At 39.7% G+C, this 19,474-nt stretch overlaps 1 protein-coding gene across 5 annotated transcripts in view; it reads left to right on the forward strand.

Moving 5' to 3' along the window:
* The window catches only part of rapgef6 (Rap guanine nucleotide exchange factor (GEF) 6), a 228,330-nt gene that overhangs the window by 141,802 nt on the left and 67,054 nt on the right, over nucleotides 1–19,474 (forward strand). For all 5 annotated transcript variants that reach the window (XM_074672524.1, XM_074672525.1, XM_074672523.1 and 2 more), the window contains 3 exons: nucleotides 9,248–9,379; nucleotides 16,363–16,543; nucleotides 18,762–18,898. In XM_074672524.1, coding sequence (XP_074528625.1) covers nucleotides 9,248–9,379; nucleotides 16,363–16,543; nucleotides 18,762–18,898 — 450 coding nt within the window. The remainder of the gene's footprint in view (nucleotides 1–9,247; nucleotides 9,380–16,362; nucleotides 16,544–18,761; nucleotides 18,899–19,474) is intronic.

The following is a 19,474-nucleotide window of genomic DNA, read 5'->3' on the forward strand; positions in this document are numbered from 1 at the left end:
ACAGTCTGTACCCAGAAAGGTATGAACCATGATGAGAATCAGGGTAGAATTTTGTATCTCATTGTGTCATATTGCACCGTTTCGTACTGTGCTGTACTTGATCAGATTGTACCGTACCCTATCAGATTGTACTGTAACGTATCATATGTACCCCATCCATTATAGTAGTGTATCGTAACCTCTTTATAAATCTCACTGTATTAGATGTCATCGCACCATGTTGGTACATATTGTATTCTACTGAAACAAATCTTTGTATCATGGCATACCACAAAATGTTATATTGTATTGTGTCGTATCATATCTCATCCTATTTTATTTCATCATAGCCTGGCAAAGCATACCTTACCGTGTCTTGTCGTATCGTATTTCATCTAATCGTATCGTATTTTACTGTACTGTACTGTACCGTACCCCATCTCATCATACTGCATCATACCTTATTGCCTTATACCTTATAATACTGCATTGTATTAGTGTAATAGTGTACTGTATCACATCTCATTTTATTCTAGCACATTACATCGTACCATATCGTATTTCATTGTGACATATCATATTGTACAGTAGATCGTAGCGTATCGGATCATTGTAGTATTGCATTCACGTTTTTCATCATTGTATCTCATTGTATTTATTGTATATTTTATTATAAAAATTTTATTATTAGCCAAGTTTTTATTTATGACCACATAAACACACAAATGTACCAAAAGTCAGAACCATTGAGTTCTGATACTGATTGTCAGGTACATCGACTCCCTATCGTTTCAAACATGAAAGATACCCATCCCTAATTGTATCGTATCACATTGTTTTTTACACCTTCTTGCCCAGCCCTTCAGGTGTAACTCTTTACCTTTCCATTAGCCTATTATTCATTCATACAGTGCAGACATGGTGAGATGGAGGTTTTTGTATTTTAACTATACTCACCTCCTGCGTCTTTTTTTTTAATCTGTCCTCTATTACGTCGGATTAGAGATTAATTTCCATGACATTAATCAGACTCTCTGACTCTAAGTGTCTGGTGTTATGGAAGCACTACATTTTCAGCCAGCTTGATCCTTCCATGATTGTGCCCGCTGGTTGACATGATAGAGTTGTACAGCTGAAGGAACTCTGCACATTTATATTTAATCTCCTAACTCTCATCCTTAATGCATGAGGAGAATGGGAGACCCCCATAAACCCCCCTCTCGGCACAACACAGTGGGAGAGGGAAAGGGGGGGATTAGAGGAGGATTAAGTCTGTGGTGTGAATAGGAGCCACGAGACCACCGCAATTACGTGCTCCCCCCATCACTCCCTCACCTCTCCTCTCTCACTCACAAACACACACACACACACACACACACACTCCCTCGTGTGTCTTTTCGTTGTCTGGTTCTGTGGCAGCTCAGCAGCACACTTTTGTGAGGAACTTTGTCTTCTTAGCTGGAGTCTTTTCCTTCAAGTGCTTCTTGGGGAATAAACCCAACAAAACAAGCATGAGCTGGATGATTGAACAACTTGATCTTAAAGACTACACCATCCAGCACTTCCTGTCACTGACAAAGCTGAACTATCAGCCTACAGGATTTTGTTTTTGCTGTTCCAGTATTTGACCCCAGGTTTGTTCTTCAAAAGAAGCTCAACAACCACGGATTGATAATTTTACAGGAGCTCAACTCTATTCTGTATATTTAAAAGGTGATAACCATCTGTGCAATCAGTGGTCGTCGTTATTTTTTCTGCAGAATCCATTGTTTGTGCTGCTTAATAGCCAGCGAGTCGGCTGTGGCAGGAGGATGTCACAGCTGGTGGTGCCTTGGGGGAGTACGAGCAAACTGTTAATGGAGCAGTTACTTTATACAGTCTCTGCTAGTTGCCATGTAACAGGTTCTAATCACACTGCAATGCAAACATATGAAAAGCCAGACGCTGTTTTTTTTTAAACTATTCTATACAGATTTGATGAGCAGTTTGCAGGAGCCATCAATAAATTTGTAGATTGTTGGTTTGGATTCTTTAGAGGGGGCGGAGCTATGAGGTGATTTCTTTCATGGTTTGGGTTGCCGTATTTTTTGTTGAACAGGGTTTCCTTTAAATCACCTTTAAAATCCCATTTTTTCACGTTCCAATTAGCTTGTTATGATTTAACTATTTTCAGCAATAAAAGGTTAAACTTTGTTCGGATTTGAGTGATTTCTTTCGTTAAAGAGTCAGACTTTTCACCAGGCCCAACTTCAGCCTCGGCAATTTTTTTGTTTCTTGAAAGTCGCTACAGTTGTGTTTTACCCTGTTTCCTCCAAGCTAATTCAGCCAGCAAATCATGGTAGTCTGAAAACCCAATATTTTTTCTTTCAGTATCTGATCCCTCCATAAAAAAGGTCTTTCATTGGACTGAAGCCTCAACAGATGAAAAATCAAACGCATTAAACAACAGTTTTTGATTCACACTTGAAAAATCAAGAAGAGCCAAACATACAACCAGACCTCGTCAAAGACTGATCCTGAAACATCGAATTAATTAAATTCTTGAATACTGTTGGATATTGCACTCAGACATCTTCATAACCAATCTTGTGTTCATGCTAGTAAATGCATTTTCTCTAAATTAATTGTGCTTTTATCCTGTTTTATGAGATACATTTACTTATATTTTTTTGCATTTCTCTTATTGTGGGCCTGGTGCCAAATAGTGACGAGCACAGTGCCCTCTCCATTAACGGACTTTCATATCTTAAGAGGAAAGGGAAAATGTGACACTCAGATCAAAATGACTCATAATACTTTACTTAAAAGTAGATAAAGAGAGACGATTTGTCAATATCATGTGTCCTGAAAGGGTCAAATTGGTTTGCCCAGATAAAAAAAGAAACTTTCCCTCTGTAACTTTAAAAAACAAAAGCTTCATTTCCACAGATTTCACCTATGGCAGAGCCTGAATGACCAAATTTATGTTTATGTTTATTGGTGGCTTGATTTGACTGCATATCTACCAAATAGTAAGGGTTTTTGGTTCAAAAACCTCCTTTTCTAAATCTACGTCCTTTTTTTTTAGTCTTTTTTATCCCCTGAATAAATCTTAATAACTGGCTGTGCATTTTGGGGGGAAATATGACTCCTGATGAAGTCTGTAGACATCATCACCATCATCATAGACTGTATAAAACATGGACGTAGTCTCACTGACATCACCTGTCTGTTTCTCAAACAGAAAATGAAGCTATATCGACCATAGCGGCCATATTGGTAGTGGCAAGTGCTTCGCATACAGCTATAGGACGCCTGTTGGTCACGTGACCCTGAGCTGTGACTCTGATTGGGCGAGCTCGTGATCTTAATATCCTCTGAGCTGCTGAGTTAGACAAAAAATCACCCCCTGTACAGTGGGTGCCGATAGTTAAAAAAAAGCGAATCAGTCAGGAGACGTTTTTTGAACCAGACTGTAAATAGGTTAATTTCTGCTTTAAAAAACGTCTTTTTTTTGGCTTGGTGTGTACGTGACTTCCGGTACTTCCGGAGCCAGCCTTAAGTGAACACTCAAGATAGGAGGTTGCCGCTTGATTATCATTCAACTTTTTACATGATCTGGTGTCAAAAAAGCAAACTAAAAATCACAAAAATAGGAAATATCAAAGAATCGGAATTGAAACTCAATCTGCACCTCAGAAGTTGTGAAAGAATTGAATTTGGAGAAAAGTATATCATCAAACCCCTACCGAACAGTTTACTAAACGACTTCTAAGTAAGCTGTCACTTCTGGATTTTAAATTTTTTGTCTCCTTGGCTCTTCTTAGACTTCACCAAGATCAGAAAACATAATTCACTGGCTGTTTTCATCCTCCCTTGGTTTGTGTTTGTGTATGTGTGTGAGATTTCCAAACTTTTCCCCAAGCCCTCATCGCCTCAGCAGTTTTGACACATTAATTTCTCCCTGAGTATTTGTGTATTCAGGTGAATGCATCTAATGCCTGTACTGTAGCAGCTTCATCATCACCGCCTCACAACAGCTCCATCACACAGAAATCAATAAGTATTTACCTGTGATGGCCTCACCTATCACTCCCTGCTCCAGCCTCCTCTCCGTTACCTTCCTCCTGTCTTTTCTCCTTCAAACAGAAACAACAAACAAGTTGTGAAAAGTGTTGGTCAGCGATAGTTTTTCCCCGTCTGTTTGTTTGATTTAGTCAATAACACTTTCAGTTGAGTATTTAGTTTTACCTGCAGTTCAATAAGTGAAACACACCATGTGTTATGCAGCTGTATCTAATGGGAAATGGATTTCAGTTAATAACACTCACACTATTACTAATAACAGAGACCTGTGAGTGAGCGTGTGAGGGAACGTGAACAGGAAGTATAATGGTTTGGTTTTTAAAGCACTGAGCCAAATGCAGAGAATTTAACACTAATAAAGGATGAGTTTGGGGGATACATAAAGCAGCATGTATTAATGTTAAAATTTCTGTTTTAACCTTTCATTGGCGTCATGATAAAGACTGTGCAGATATTCAGCCTCTTTAGTCAATCTAAAATAAATAAATCTACTGTGACTGGAAGTACCTCTTTTTTTGGGACTACTGGTTCCCTTTTCACATCAATCAATAACAAGAATTATTAATCAGAGCATCAGTAATTGATTTTGTTTTCTGAATGGTAATCCACAAAACACTTCCAAGATGCATTTATTCTCTACGTGTATGTCAAAAAAGAGGTGGCCTCATCTCAAACTTGGCATTTCTCAGGTTGGATAAAATGTCAAGCAGGTAAAAGTAAAAGGTCCAACTTCCTGATAGATTTAAGGGCATTAACCCTTTAGGCCCTGGTGTTTTGTTGGGGTCTCTGCTAGTAATATGGCATACCCACTGCAAAAAGCTGAAATCTTATCAAGTGTTTTTGTCTAATTTTAAATAAAACATGTCTTATAATACTGGATATGAGCCACATTCAACTGGTCAGTCCAGAAAAATATCTTATTTCAAGATGTTTAAAGACAAACTGAGGTCTGAATTGCTTGTAAAAAGTAGAAAATAATCGAACAAGAAGAAAATTGCTTGGAACTAGAATAATGTCTTAATACACGTAACTTTTCTCATTTTTTTTTAAACTCATTACCTCAGACCTCATTTTTGTCTTTGAATAACTTGAAATAAGACATTTTTCCAGACTGGTCAGGTGAATGTGGCTCATATCAAGTCTATAAAGACATTTTCTGCTCAAAATAAGACAAAAACACTTGACAAGATTTCAGTTTTTTGCAGTGCCCAAATTGAAAAGAGTATATTTCTGCATCTACAAAGTCTATTTGAATCATCCTGGTGCCATGATAAAGGGAACACTTGTGAAATTTGTTCAGAGGTGTCAGTATTTGTATTTATGTTGCAGGCTCAGACTATTAACTTAAGCATTTTGTGAAGCAACCTCAAGTGAATAATACCTAAAATTTGAAACCTATATGTATTAAAAGAAGAAATGAAAATGTTAACTCCAACACAAGAATTGGGAAACTGAAACTTTCAACATCAAAAACAAGAGTTACCAGTCAGGCAGCACAGATGTGTCACATGTTTGTCAGTCAGAAAGTGTTGAGGTGGGACATTTGGGACAAAGTTGGGAGTGAAACTGGACCCAAAGAGAGGGACACACCAGGAGCAGAACAGTTGATTTCATCGACCAGTGTTAAAATAAAACACTTACACAGATAATCTGCCAAATACAGAATATTGGCCCAATAACCAACTAGGGTTAATAAATATTTGACTTCTTGCATTATTCACGACAGCAAAAAAGTTACTGCATCTTCCACGTTTTGCCGAGTGATGCTGCACACCTCAAAGGCTATAATCCTATGCTGTGTGGTTTCCCTGATAGTTTTCTACTTTGGACATACAGTTGTTTTTCCTACTCCAGGTCAATTTGCATTAGGGATAGACCCATTATCAGCCAAGCCAATTATGGATGCCAATAATCAGCATTTTGAAGCATATCGGCATCTGCCTTTTCTGTTAATTACTATCTACCAGTGCACTGCTATCTGAGTGATTTTACGCAGAGCTACTTTGGGGAAACTTAAGGGAGCTATTTGTTGTTGTTTTTTTTATTGTTCATTTAACTTTATAAAACATGCCACTGAGCCTGGGCTGTTTAATTAACATATTGCTCAGAGGCATTATTATTCAACATTTTGACGCCAGTATTTTCACTGTCACTGTAAATGAATATCGGCTTCAAATATCGATTATCGGCCTCCTTGACTACTAATAATAGTTGGTATCGGTATCAGCCATGAAAAAAAACATATTGGTCTAATCTGCATGCACACTCTATTGTAAACCTTTTTTCTCATGTACATTAGAAACTAGCTTCATGTTATCATGCAGGAGTTTCTAGTTGCCCGTTCATACATGTACAAACCTCACTGAGTGATTCAGGACACAACCTTCATGTTGTTTAAACCCAGTGCACATAAAATTGATCAAACAGCATTTCTCCTTTTAATATGCCGCACATTAAGATCAAGCCACTGAACTCATAAACTCCACCCATCAGTGCTGTGTTCCCCTGTGGGTTTGGGGAAGTGGGGCGGAGGGTAGTTAAGTGCTGCTGGGGTCACACAGTACAGCAGGCCTATTAGAAGACAGTACTGAGGGGGCAGAACCCCCAGACTCAGAGTCTTTAATATTACATGTTGGCACCGAGGCTCATCTCAGCCTCAGCTAGCTTCCCTGCTCCACTTTGGTTTGATTTGCATGGACAACTGGTGGTGCGAGTGTGTTGCTTGGTTTATGTGTGTGTTTGGAAAGCCAGCGACGGGTGATGTGGCGATGGAGGAGGTGTGCTGTAGGTTTGCACGGTGTCGCAGGAGGACGTCTTCTCTCACCTTGGTACTACCTCGATGTAAGCTGGTAAGAATCAGGGGGGAGGGTTTCTTCTTGAGCCCCAAATGGGTGAAGACATCCACCTGCTTCACTCCACAGCAAAGAAAATCTGTGAATGCTCTTCAGGAGAAACCCTCCAGATTGACCCATTTTTGTTGTTTGTATCTATTATGAATGGATGGAGGAGACCTGCTTTTGTTGCTGCTGTTGAGTAGAGAATAACTCACATGTTGTTGAGGTTCAAACCTCTATCTTATTTTGAAAAATATAAGAGTTAAAACCTTGATCTTACCTTGGATTCCTCTGATTGTGTGTAGAGTGGTTCAACATTTGCAGGGGCTCTGAGTTTTGGAGAACAATGCCACCAAGATGCTTCTTTTTTTGAGTTCCTTGAAGTAAACAAAATCTTTAAGCATTGATACACACAGAAAAAACTCTTTTGCTCTCCATGGTCCTGAAACGTCACGGTTTGCTGCCTCTCTGTTTATAAATGTCTTTATTCAGTTAGGAACACTAATTACATTTTAAAGTGTCATCGTATGGCGATCTCACTCTGCAACAACAAACATTACAGTCACAGTAGCACTATTTAGTGCATCTCAGCATTTCCAGTGGTTAATATGTCAGGTTTTTTGGTGGATGTTGCACTGCACAAACTGAAAGCTTATCAAGTGTTTTTGTCTTGTTTTCAGTAAAAATTGTCTTATTTTACTCAATATTAGCCACATTCAACTGACCAGTCCAGAGAAATGTCTTGTTTCGAGTTATTTAAACACGAAAATGAGGTCTGGATTGTTTGTAAAAAAGTGGCAAGAAAACATTGTTTAAAATTAGCTTTAAACTAGAATAGGGATGCATGATATATCGGTATCTGTATCGGTTTTGGCCAATGTTGGTCATTATTTTTAACATATAGGTATCGGCTGATATTAACTCGTTAGCTGCCAGCCATTTTCGGAGCATCTTGAACGATCTTTTCAGACCCAAATAATATTAATTTCTCTGACTATGTAAACACCAAAACTACCTAAGAAGAGGTGACTCTCTTCTTTTATGTCTCTGTTCCTGTTTTCGATCCAGAAAACAGACAAAACATACTTTTTTTGTTCCCGTTCATCCCGGGCGGTCCATCTTTTGATCCTCTCCATGGTCGTTTTTTCTCACGATCACGCTGCTCTTTCTATCTGAACTCCCTCGACACATGTCTGATTTTTTTTTTTTTTTTTACCAATAACGATATCGGTACTTATCGGTTATCGGCCATAACAGCAATATTAATTTCGGATATCGATATCAGACAAAATTTTCATATCCCTGCATTCCTAAACTAGAATAATATCTTAATACAAGTAACTTTTCTCTTGTTCCATTGGTAGATTTTTTTCACTTGTTACAAGCAATTCAGACCTCATTTTCGCCTCTAAATAACTTGAAATAAGACATCTTTCTGGACTAGCCAGGTGACTGTGGCTCAGATTAAGTCTGAAAAGACATTTTCTACTGAAAATAAGACAAAAACACTAAATAAGATTTCAGTTTTCTTCCTGTATGAACAGTTGAACTCTCGCTCTGGTGAAACACTACCCTAAAGAATGATTGGACATTTAAAGGGAAACTCTTTGCAGGTTTTTCAGAGGGATTTGGCTCGTTGACTGACAGGCTGATCTTAGCAATTCAGATTTTGGAGAGTGCAGTCTTCAAGGAAAGTGATAAAGTCCAAACAAATGAAGTTTGTTTTCATCACCGCTCACCGTTTGCAAATTGTCCTCGTACTCTGGAGTAAACAAACCGACCACCTTTGGAAAAGGAGAGAACTGATTTTGTTCATGTCCAGCTGGATGATTTGGAAATGAAAGTGGCATGGGTTGTTTTCTTTGTTTTTCTTTGATTCCATGTTTGTCAGACTCTGAATGAGTTTCTGGAGATTATAAGAATATTCAGGTTTGCTCAGTAGCTCATGACATGTCTATATTAAAATGAAACTCACCACAGAGTTATTCTACTGTGGGGCAGGAGTTTTATGTTGTGTCTTTCTCGTAAAGGTCACCCCAAGTACAAAAAAAAAAAATCAGCATTCAAGCCTCTGCTGTCCATCAGAAATCAAATCAACCCTCATGCTTGTTCCAGGATTTACAGCTGTCTGAAGACTCTTCAGCTCGGTCCTCTTCATGTTAATTATCTCAGAGTAGCGTCAGACAGTGCCAAACCAGCTTTGGCTTTCACGCTGATGAAACAACAGAGTGTGTGTGTGTGTGTGTGTGTGTGTGTGTGTGTGTGTGTGTGTGTGGTTGTGTGGTTGTGTGTGTTTTTAAAGCCATGTATCTGCTTCAGTTTAACTCATACCTTCTTGTCTGTCTCTGTCTTCCTGTCTGTCTCAACAGCTTCCTGCTGACCTCAATAAGATGCACCTAACAGACCACGCCCATCAGCAAGTGATGCACATGCCTCCCAGCCAATCAGGATGCAGCATCGCGAGCGACTCGGGGAGCAGCAGCCTGTCAGATATTTATCAGGTGGGTTCAGAATTGCTTGTTTTAATCATTTATTTCATCACTTTTCCTTTTGTTGACTGAAACATTGTCGCTGCTGCACATATTAACTAACTCATGCAGCTCCTTGGAACTGTCTGCTCTGGGATTTACTTTATCAGTCTGCTCATTCATCATTTCTGTAACCATCATATTATTATTGATATCATTAAGTCTCGTAAAGAGGGGTGCCCAAATTCTTTTCAGTAAAGGGACAAAAACGAATCAGGGTGGAGGGTCACAGGCCAAAACTAAACATCCATGTTGCAGTGCATGATATCAAATAAGCCTAAAGCATAATTGTGAAAATTAAAAATGAAAACACATATAGATATTAAATACAAATACTAGGCCTGTGTTTTCAAAGACATTTAGTGCAATATAACCTAAACAACATGGGACACAGCATGCTCCTATGGAACCAAAATACTGCATTTTCCTTTTTTTTTAATAAGGAAAAGTGATAAAACTGGACACCTGCTTTAGACTTTTTTCCCCATGTATTTACATTAAATTATGAAGTTTGTACTCTTTTAAAACAGCGACTGTCTGCCTACACATTAAGGCTGTGTTATGCTTTGTGTGAACGTGCCACATGGAAATGAGACGCACAAGATCTGAGTAAGAGAAGGCTTGAGGCTTTAATGCTTTTTAACAACCCGCTCAGCGTCCATTGGTGTCCACTCCCAAACCGTGGGGGGCAGTGTATCACAAACGTACGCCTACCAGAGTACTAAACAAGAGTTGAAGAAGTTTGGCTTTGTTTACAACATGACATGTCCCAGAGATTTTTCCAGGTTATTTTAACTGATTTCTCTTCTCTGCCGAGAGTGGCCACAATTTCATGCCATGAGTTATTCACCACTTGGTTATCAGGGCGATCTCTTTGTAAAGAGTCATACAGATGACTGTATTTCTTTACCTGGCCCACTAGGAGATCCCGTTCTCTGTCCGGCAGGTTACAAATTTTTGAGTGTGCATGGCGTGGAAATTTCTTTAAAATGATGTCATTTGTCCACATGAAGCCGCGCGGACACGTCAAGCGTAAATCAGCCTTACAGTGATACTCCGGGATGGAACAAGTTGGGTCCTATCACAAGGTTTAGGGCAGAAATTACCCCTACAGCAGTGTTTTTGTGCAGCAGAAGCCCAGAGCGCTCACACCAAACACCCCCTCCCTGCTCCTCTGCCGGTTTCCTCTGCACTCAGACGGGGCCATATTTTACTTGACCAAAAACACAAATAAACAGACTCCCACCAAAAAATCTGATATCAGTCTGCATTCACGCTTTATTTAGAGAATTTTCAGCGCGTTACTTTCACACAAAAACACCGCTAAATAAGGCTCTAGTTCTCATCGTGTCTCTTCGTCCTGGCAGACTACCTGCATTTGTTTGATCCACTAAGCGGCCAGCGCCTCGTAGCCAGCTGTGGCTCTGCAGCGGAGGTAGCGCTGTTTTACGACACGATGAGAACTAGAGCCTTATTTAGCGGTGTTTTTGTGTGAAAGTAACGCGCTGAAAATTCTCTAAATAAAGCTTGAATGCAGACCGATATCAGATTTTTTGGTGGGAGTCTGTTTATTTATGTTTTTGGTCAAGTAAAATATGGCCCCGTCTGAGTGCAGAGGAAACCGGCAGAGGAGCAGGGACGGGGTGTTTGTTGTGAGCGCTCTGGGCTTCTGCTGCACAAAAACACTGCTGTAGGGGTAATTTCTGCCCTAAACCTTGTGATTGGACCCAACTTGTTCCATCCCAGAGTATCGCTTTAAGGTATACAGCTGTGGAATTCATTTCTGTATAAAAAAAGTTTTTATTTTCCCAACTTTTTTTTAAACTTCCACTGGTCAAAGTGCCACTGTCTCATACGCTCCATCCCAGCCATGACCCTGCATCTTCTCACACTCTCTGGTCATGGACTTCCAGATTCAAGCTGACAGGACTATCGCCGCTTTACTCCCAATGTTAACACAGTGGTCAGGAGATGAAGTGCAACAATAAATTAATAATGAATGAGAAATTCAGGCTGCTGGCAGTGGGAAAATAGTAATGACAATTATATATTAAATAAAATAACTAGTGGGCCAACTTTAGCCCGCGCGCCCTAAATTGGCCAGCCCTGCTCTAATAAATGAAATCATTAATATTCTTAGACTCTGTCTTTCATACCTGCTTCGCCTCCACACTCCATCAACATCTCACCTTTGTCGTAAATGTCTTGCTGATGGTTCGACCCTGAGTTTCTCACTAATTATTGTGCACCAGGTCTGCATCCTGGTGATCGCTGCGCATCCTGCTGTGGAAAAAAAGGTCACATGCAGGAAATGAACTTAACCTTTGCAGCGTGGTCTATATGTTTATCACAGGTGCAGAACGTAGAGCATCTTCAAGTTTGCAGAGATGATGCAGATCATTCAAAGGGCATGTTTCGGTCTGCTGCTCTTGATCTCGTTCGGTTAAATCCAGCAGGAAAAAAATCTATAGGAGAGATTTCTATGTTTGAATATATCCCATTACCTCAAACTGTTATGGAAGGACTAGAAGCTTTTAAACTTTTAAAAGTTTCATTATGTTCTTTGCTTTCAAACTCATCCATTTTCAGATTCTGTAAAAAGACCGAAGTCATCTCAGCGTACAGGAAACTGCTGCCAGACTTCTTTATGTTTCACTCTGTGTTCTTGTATCAGCGTTACCTTTCGATGACATTTCAGTGCATTCAGTCACTCAGTGTGCTTTGGCATTAAATCCCTCTCTTGAGAGAAGGGTATTTAAACGGCTACAAATCAATAATCCATAAAAGGGTACATGACACGGCTGTCATCTCATCATTTTAATCCCCCCGGCTCTCCTAATCTCCTCTCTTTACACAAAAAGTTGTAATAAATTCCATCAACCTTTCTAAATTACCTCTCAGCCCCCACTTCTCTTCCCCCGAAGGCTGCAGTATTTCACTCTCCTCTTCCTTTTCTCCAGTCGTATTCTTTCTGTAGTATCGCTCAGGCACAGGAGACTTCTGGTTGCTTGTTAGCATTGTTAGCATTCATCAATAGGACTGGGGAGGTTTGTAAGCTGTGAGTCAATGAGGTGGTTAAGGAGAAAGGACTGTTGTGATCAATTGGCCTGAGAAGCCTGTTTGTTTCTTAAATGCAAATTGAAGCGGGTCAGCAGAGACTAATTCACCTCGAGCTGTGTTTTCTGAGATTTTAGAGGTCTTAAACTTATCTCATTTTATGATGTTTTATTTTACTTATGTTGATTCAAGAAACAAAGAATTTTGACTCTTTCCTAAATTAGATAGAAATTAATACTCGTGATAATCAACAAGAGTAATTGAAACCATCAGCACTAAGACTGATGACTGCTTTATTTTAAACTTTAATGACTGAAACTTCTGGCAGGAGTCTAAGGAATTAAATGCATGCTGGTTAGAACAAAGAGATAAGAGCTGCTGTTTTATCCATAGGGGGCGCCAAAAACAACACAAACTAAGAGTTCCTCAGCAAACCAAGTTTTGTCATACTTTTATCAGTCTCTAGGCCAGAGTCTGCCAGAATCTGAGTGGAGCTGAGTGACAAAAATAATAATTTTCCTTTTTTTTCAAGAGTATAATCTCTACGACAGCTGACGATCATCGTTTCACACGATGTAAAGCCTCATTTTTAACCTCTTATAACTAATGACAACAAAACTTTTCAGAAAAAAGAGGACTTGGATACAAGGCAGCCACAGAATATCTTCAAATTATCACAACAATCAGATCCGAGAAACATTTCTACGAGGTGTATTAATTTTTCAAAGTTTGACCACAGCCCATCTGGAATGACTGGAGAGACAGATTTTTTGACATATACTGCAGCCAGCCACCAGGGGGAGCAAATATTGTGGCAACCTCACTTCAAGCCAAGCAAGATGCAAAAAAACACTGGGGAAAAAAAATCTGGAAGCACTGTAGTAAGCATGTCAGGCCTGTAGTTGGCGCTATAACTGCCCTGTTTAGAGGCGGCTTTTAGTAGATCTCCACTGAAATAGAGTTGGGACAATCATCTGGTGTACTGGCAAATGCTAAAACCTCCACTTGCCGTTTACACCTTATTCCACTCTGGGGCTATTTTTAAAATTTTCCCTTCTAGGTTGGCTATAAAGCTGTTTCCGTGTAAACGAGAGGCAAAAATGCAACAATAATTTTGCATTTCACTTTAAAACAGTTGTTGTGTAAATGTCCCCTCAGTTGATGCCAAGTGCTGATCTGATATTAATGTGTAATTCAGATTCTTAAGGGCTAAACGTGTCAAAAAGACCTTTTTACTCATACTTAGGTTAGCATCAGACTTGACTTAAACAATATGTTTCTTATCTCTCTTGAATATGAGCGTTATGAGAGGACGAAGCACCTCCAAAGATCTGACACTTCATGAAGAGTTGTGTATCTGCTCTCCTGTAAATTCCTGTCACTGCTGCATTTCTCCCCTTATAAGTAACAGAACAAGGATCCTGTGAATTATAGAGCGTGTCAGTCGTTGTCAGCTGGACCCATCAGAGCCAGCTGCTCTCAATAGAAAACAGACTAAAATGACATCACTCAGACATCCTGACCTCCTCGTGCACCTCAGCCTGTCCTCTTTCATCAGCCTGTCCACCGGTGTTTGCAGATTGATGTAAGTCAGGTCAACACAGGTCAGACGTTTAACACCTGAGACCTGATCTCTTCTTCCTGAGATTAGATATTAATCACACGCTTCTGATCCCATCAGCTTGTCTCTGACCCGGCGTTGCTGTTTGTTTACAGCTACCTTAAAGAGCTGACCCTCCAGTCAGCTGGGCTCCTTGGCTGTCAGCGCATCAGCCGGTTGCTTTTTGGGGTTTTTCCCACTCAGTCTTGGTGTTTTCATCCTGTTATCTCTGTTGTAAGCTGCTCTTTGTTGTTTAACTTCTTATAAGCTGTCACTTACAATCTGTTCTCCTATTATTCCTCCCACATCAGTCCATCCTTTCCCCTGTTCCCCCCTCTTTTCTGTCATCTTAAAACTAAAACCTGTTTACATTTCTCCACATATTTGTTCCTCTCCCGTCTAAAGTCCCTCTTCTGTACACCCCCCTGGCTCAAAGCCATCTGAAAGACCGGGGACTTGAATAAAGGGCACATCCTATATCCCAGACTCTCAAAACAGTGACAGAAATGTCAGTGACAGAAAGTGAGAAGGAAGCAAAGTGTTTTCCAGCAGCTGTAATACTTCAAAAGTTCAGGAACGAAGGCCAAGTGCAAGAATTTAATACCTGAAAATAAAAAGTTTTCTCTCTTCGAGGACAGTGAACGTGTTACTGCACGTCTGGCCTTCATCTCTCTCTGCTGGCCAACTAAACTTTTCAGACAAATGTGCTTGGGGATGGGATAAAGATTTGTGGTCTGACTTTCTTACTTTATTTGTTTTATCCTTTCAGGATCTACATTTTATTATGGCAAAGCAACTTTTTTCAACTCTAAGTATTGTGTCCAACCTCATTTATAAAAACAGGGGTGGACCTCGGTCTGAAATTTTGGTGGACTGTGAGCTCAATCTTTATACCCTAAAAAAATCTTTGGCAATGAACCAAACCTCTGTAGAGCCTGAGGACACAGCCAATAAGACCATCACTCAGTGTAGGGGTCTGCAACCTTTACTTTCATAGAAGCCATTTTGCCTCAGCTCACCTCAATAAAAGTCATACTGGAGCCACAAAATCTATTCTATCTTCAAAGTAAAGACGATTAAGTGTATAAAATTCTGTAGAGAGTTAAAATCTAGGGAATAATAACCTAAACAAGGTATTTTTTAAGTCTATAAAATTTTACATGTGATATCTTAGGTTTTTTTTTTAATAAATATGCAAATGTAAAAAAGGACATAAAAAATAAAAAAATCAGTTTTATCATCAATATTATTAAAAAAATAAAATGATAATAATAAAAAAATAAATTTGAAAAGAATTTCCAAGAAAAATTGCTAAAACGTAAAAAAAAAAAAAGGAAATTCTAAAAATTTGCAAAAAAAAGGCACCTAAAAGAAAAATAAAAAAATACATTTTCTGATATTTTAGAAAATTTTAATTGTAAAACAAAAATGCAAAAACTAAAAACTGATACTTAATACATTTTTTAGAATTTTTGAAATTTCAATGCGAAGAACACATTTGTTTATTAATTTATTTATTTTTAATTATTAATTCCAAAATTTTCCAATAAATAAATTTTAGAAATTTGCCAACAATTAAACAAATTTCTTGAAATTTTAAAGTTGGTGGGCTTTAATTTAGTGTCAATTTTTTCATCATCAATACCCTCTGCAAGAAAAATAAAAACTCCTTGTTTTAATATTTTTTTTAGCTACAAAGGAGTCAAAGAGCCGTCTGAGGCTTTTAACCCTCTTCCCATCAGGTCAAACAAACAAATCTGCTCCTCTGCATAATAAACAGCATATATTGTGATTTAACCTAATTATCAGACTCTTACTATTTAATACTTTTGAATTAAGGAATTTAAATTTATCTTAAACATCCAGAGACAGAGGTAAAAATCAGGCTTAATCTGGCTGAGCTACTGTCTTTGTTTTGAGACCTACAGTTCCTTCAGGAGTTGACAGATGGCTGCAGCCACCACTAGAGAGCTCCTCTTTTCACCTCTCAGGTTGACGGTTCAAATCCCACCTGACCCAGGAGCCCTCACTCAGCCATCTGTCTGCTCCTGCACAGCGGGGAAACGGGGGAATATGAATTATTAGTGCTGGTGTGGATATTTGGTGGGTCTTTGTTTCCTGGTTAAGGATGAGGTTAGGGAGTGTTAGCTCAGGGTCACAGGTAGAGCCTCTAAGCTGAGGTGATTCATGCATTTGAGTGAATGATGCACAGGTGAAAATCTGCTTTGTGAATGGAAAGGAGCTCAGGAGTTAAAGATGAAGATTCAACCTGTTTCCCCCTCCACTGTCTCCCCTACAGGCCACAGAGAGCGAGCTGGGAGATGTCGACTTGTCCGGACTTCCAGAGGCTGCAGTGGACAGCGAAGAGGAGGAGGAGGAAGACGAGGACCTGGAAAGAGCTTCAGACACTCTCTTGGGTCGAGATCTGGTCCGAGAGTGTCTGGAGAAAGACCCCGCAGACCGTAACGATGATGACATCGGTCAGTATGATTCTTCTTTAAATGTGTTTTTGTCTTTCTGAAACGCTTATTTCCCTGAAAAGGCTGCAGATTGTGACAAAATGAGACACATAGCGAGTCTCCATGTCTCCAGAGAGCTGTCAGTCGCTATTTTTAACCCCGCATGAACACGAGATTGCACCCTCAGAAACGCCATCTATCATTCATTAAGCACAGCAGTGCTACACAAATGCCCCTCTCACAAAGAGGCCCCTCACAGTGGTCTCTAAACACCGATGCCCTTCCAGCGCGTATTTTTATTCAGGCAATCAGAGGAACGACCTCATTAGCGGGACCCGGCGGGGTCTTAGAGGAGAAGGTGACAACATCAGAGAGCTAAGGGGAGTTGTAAAGACCCGACCTGCTGTGCTCCTGCTGGGACCCTGGCCTTCTCGTGGCCTTCACCATTGACATGTTTCACTCTGCTCATTCAGAGGAAAGAGGCAGCGGAGAGAGGCTCAGGGATTGATACACCTCACTGAAACACATAATACAGGGATCTGCTGATACCATTAATTTACAGCCTTGACCAAATTATCTCTTACACAATTCTTAAGCTAATCACACAAAGCGTACATGTGAGACAGAAAGATAAAATATGATGTGATAACTTTAGGGAGACTAAACAGAGCTTCATGGTCTGCCGGCAAAGTGTGCAGATTGGAGAAATCTTATCAAGTGTTTTTGTCTCATTTGAACTAAAAATAGTCTTATTATACTTGATATGAGCCACTTTTAACTGATCATTCCAGAAAAAGTAGAGAGAAGAGAGATCTGTGTTTTTCTCTGCTGGAAACGATTTCTGTGATTAATTTTGTAGCGATGGTGCACACTGGAGCCTAACTGTCAGACAGAAAAAGGACAGAAGAGCAGAAGAAAGATAAACAGCAGAGAGATAGAGCACAAGCTAAAGGCTAAAAGGGCTAAACTGTTTGTGCTAATGTTGATTCCAACCCACAGTCAGCAGTTATTCTGCAGTGGTCTAATCAAACTTGAGAGTCTATCAATAAAATGAAGAGTGAGGTTACGTTAGCTCTGGTAACGTTACACATTATAGACATGTTTCAGAGCATCGGGCTGCTAGACGGCTACTAAACTACATACAAACTGACAGTGTTTACTTGTCATGTTAGCCTACAGATATGTCAGAGCACTGAGCTGCCGATAGCACTACATATAGCCGGCTGCTACAACGTTTGCTTAATGTCACGTTTCAAACCGTAGTGCTACGTAACTGCACATTGTTCCCAGGGAAAAGTTGTCTTTGGACAAAGAAAATTTGGTTTTGGTCTCCATTTAATTCCAAAACAAACACACACCTCGCTAATTGTAGTTCACAACAGTGTGTGAAAACTCTGGGCCACTAGGTGGCGAGAGAGTGCAATCAAAACAGATCCTCCTCGGAGCATATTTAATGCCAGGAATGAGGTCTGAATTGCTTGTAACATGTTAAAAAACTGCCTATAGAATAAGAATAATTGATGTGGAAAAATGTCTTAGTACAAGTAACTTTTCTCTTGTTCCATCGGCAGATTATTTTACTTGTTAAAAGAAATTCAGACCTCATTTTTGTCTTTAAACAACCTGAAATAAGACATTTTTCAGGACTGGTCAGGTGAATGTGGCTCATATTAAGTCTTAAAAAAACATTTCCTGTTTGAACTGGGAATTTGTTGTTTTTTAGGTTGATATAAATTGCTGTTTTATTGCTGGTTAATGCACATTTTATGATCTAGTTACTGAAAGGCCCAACTTTAGTCAAGAGTTGGAAAGTAGCCCATGCAATAAAAACTCTGTCCCGATTGTCCCTATCAAATTTGAAATTTTCTGCTGGAAATGAGACGAAAACACTTGATCAGATTTCAGTTTTGCTGTGTGTGTTTTCTGTCAGCTAGCATAAGATCAGCAAAGAAAAAACAGTGTCAAAGTTTCTCTTCAGACATGCTGATAATTAGCACTGATAGCACACACCCAGATTAGCCCGATGAGAAGACACTTCCCATTTGAATTGATTGTCTCTCTGCTGATGTATTTGTGTTGGGACCTTTTAAAAGGTTCGTTGTAGAAATAGTGCTGCTCCTCAATGGAAAAATCAATCAGTGTTTTAGCCAAAGTAAAATCTATACATGCTCCTGAAAAGTTTCACAGGAGTTTTTTTCTGCCTTGTCTTGAAGTTTTTTTTAATCTTTCTTCCAAACAGAACAACTACTGGAGTTCATGCACCAGCTGCCAGCTTTTGCAAACATGACCATGTCGGTGCGCAGAGACCTGTGCAGCGTCATGGTGTTTGAGGTGGTGGAGCAGGCGGGGACGGCCATACTGCATCACAAACAAGAGGTATGGGCAAAGGAATAACTCACACACAAGCATGGAGGTCTGTAAACAGCTGTGTATCAGAATAAGTGTGAAAAGGATAAAATCAGAGAAAGTGGGGTTTTTGTTTGGCCTAAAGACTAAATTCAGCCCTATCTCCACCATGCAGTTCACTTCAGTTCGTCTTGATACAGCACGCATTTTGTGGTGTTTCCACTGACTAATCCCAGGATAGATCCCCAGATAACAGACCTGTAACGTCCCACTTTTTGGGACCCTTCCGTTGAGATACCAGACTACACTGATCCGACCTCAGAGGGTGGAGCTGCAACCCTGCAGACTGTTAATTGGTGCAACAGCGGCTGCTGTATTTCTCTTTCTGACATGCAGTCTTCTCTGAAACAAAGCTTGGTTGTTCTTTGTAAAAAAGAGTCACATGCCATTCACAAAGAAGACAAATTTCTGGATGTCCTCTATCATTGCGTTTTTCTTCTTCCTTGGATTTATTAGCGGGGTACACTGTGTGCTGCTATGACGTCACGCTACTACGTAACTGGCGTAGCTATCGGCATCCAGCTTCCAGCTGCCTACCAAAAGGGT

The sequence above is a fragment of the Halichoeres trimaculatus genome, unplaced genomic scaffold (assembly GCF_033239565.1).
Source record: "Halichoeres trimaculatus isolate MK-OKI-2021-1 unplaced genomic scaffold, fHalTri1.1 fHalTri1_scaffold_6, whole genome shotgun sequence".
Taxonomy (NCBI): Eukaryota; Metazoa; Chordata; class Actinopteri; order Labriformes; family Labridae; genus Halichoeres; species Halichoeres trimaculatus.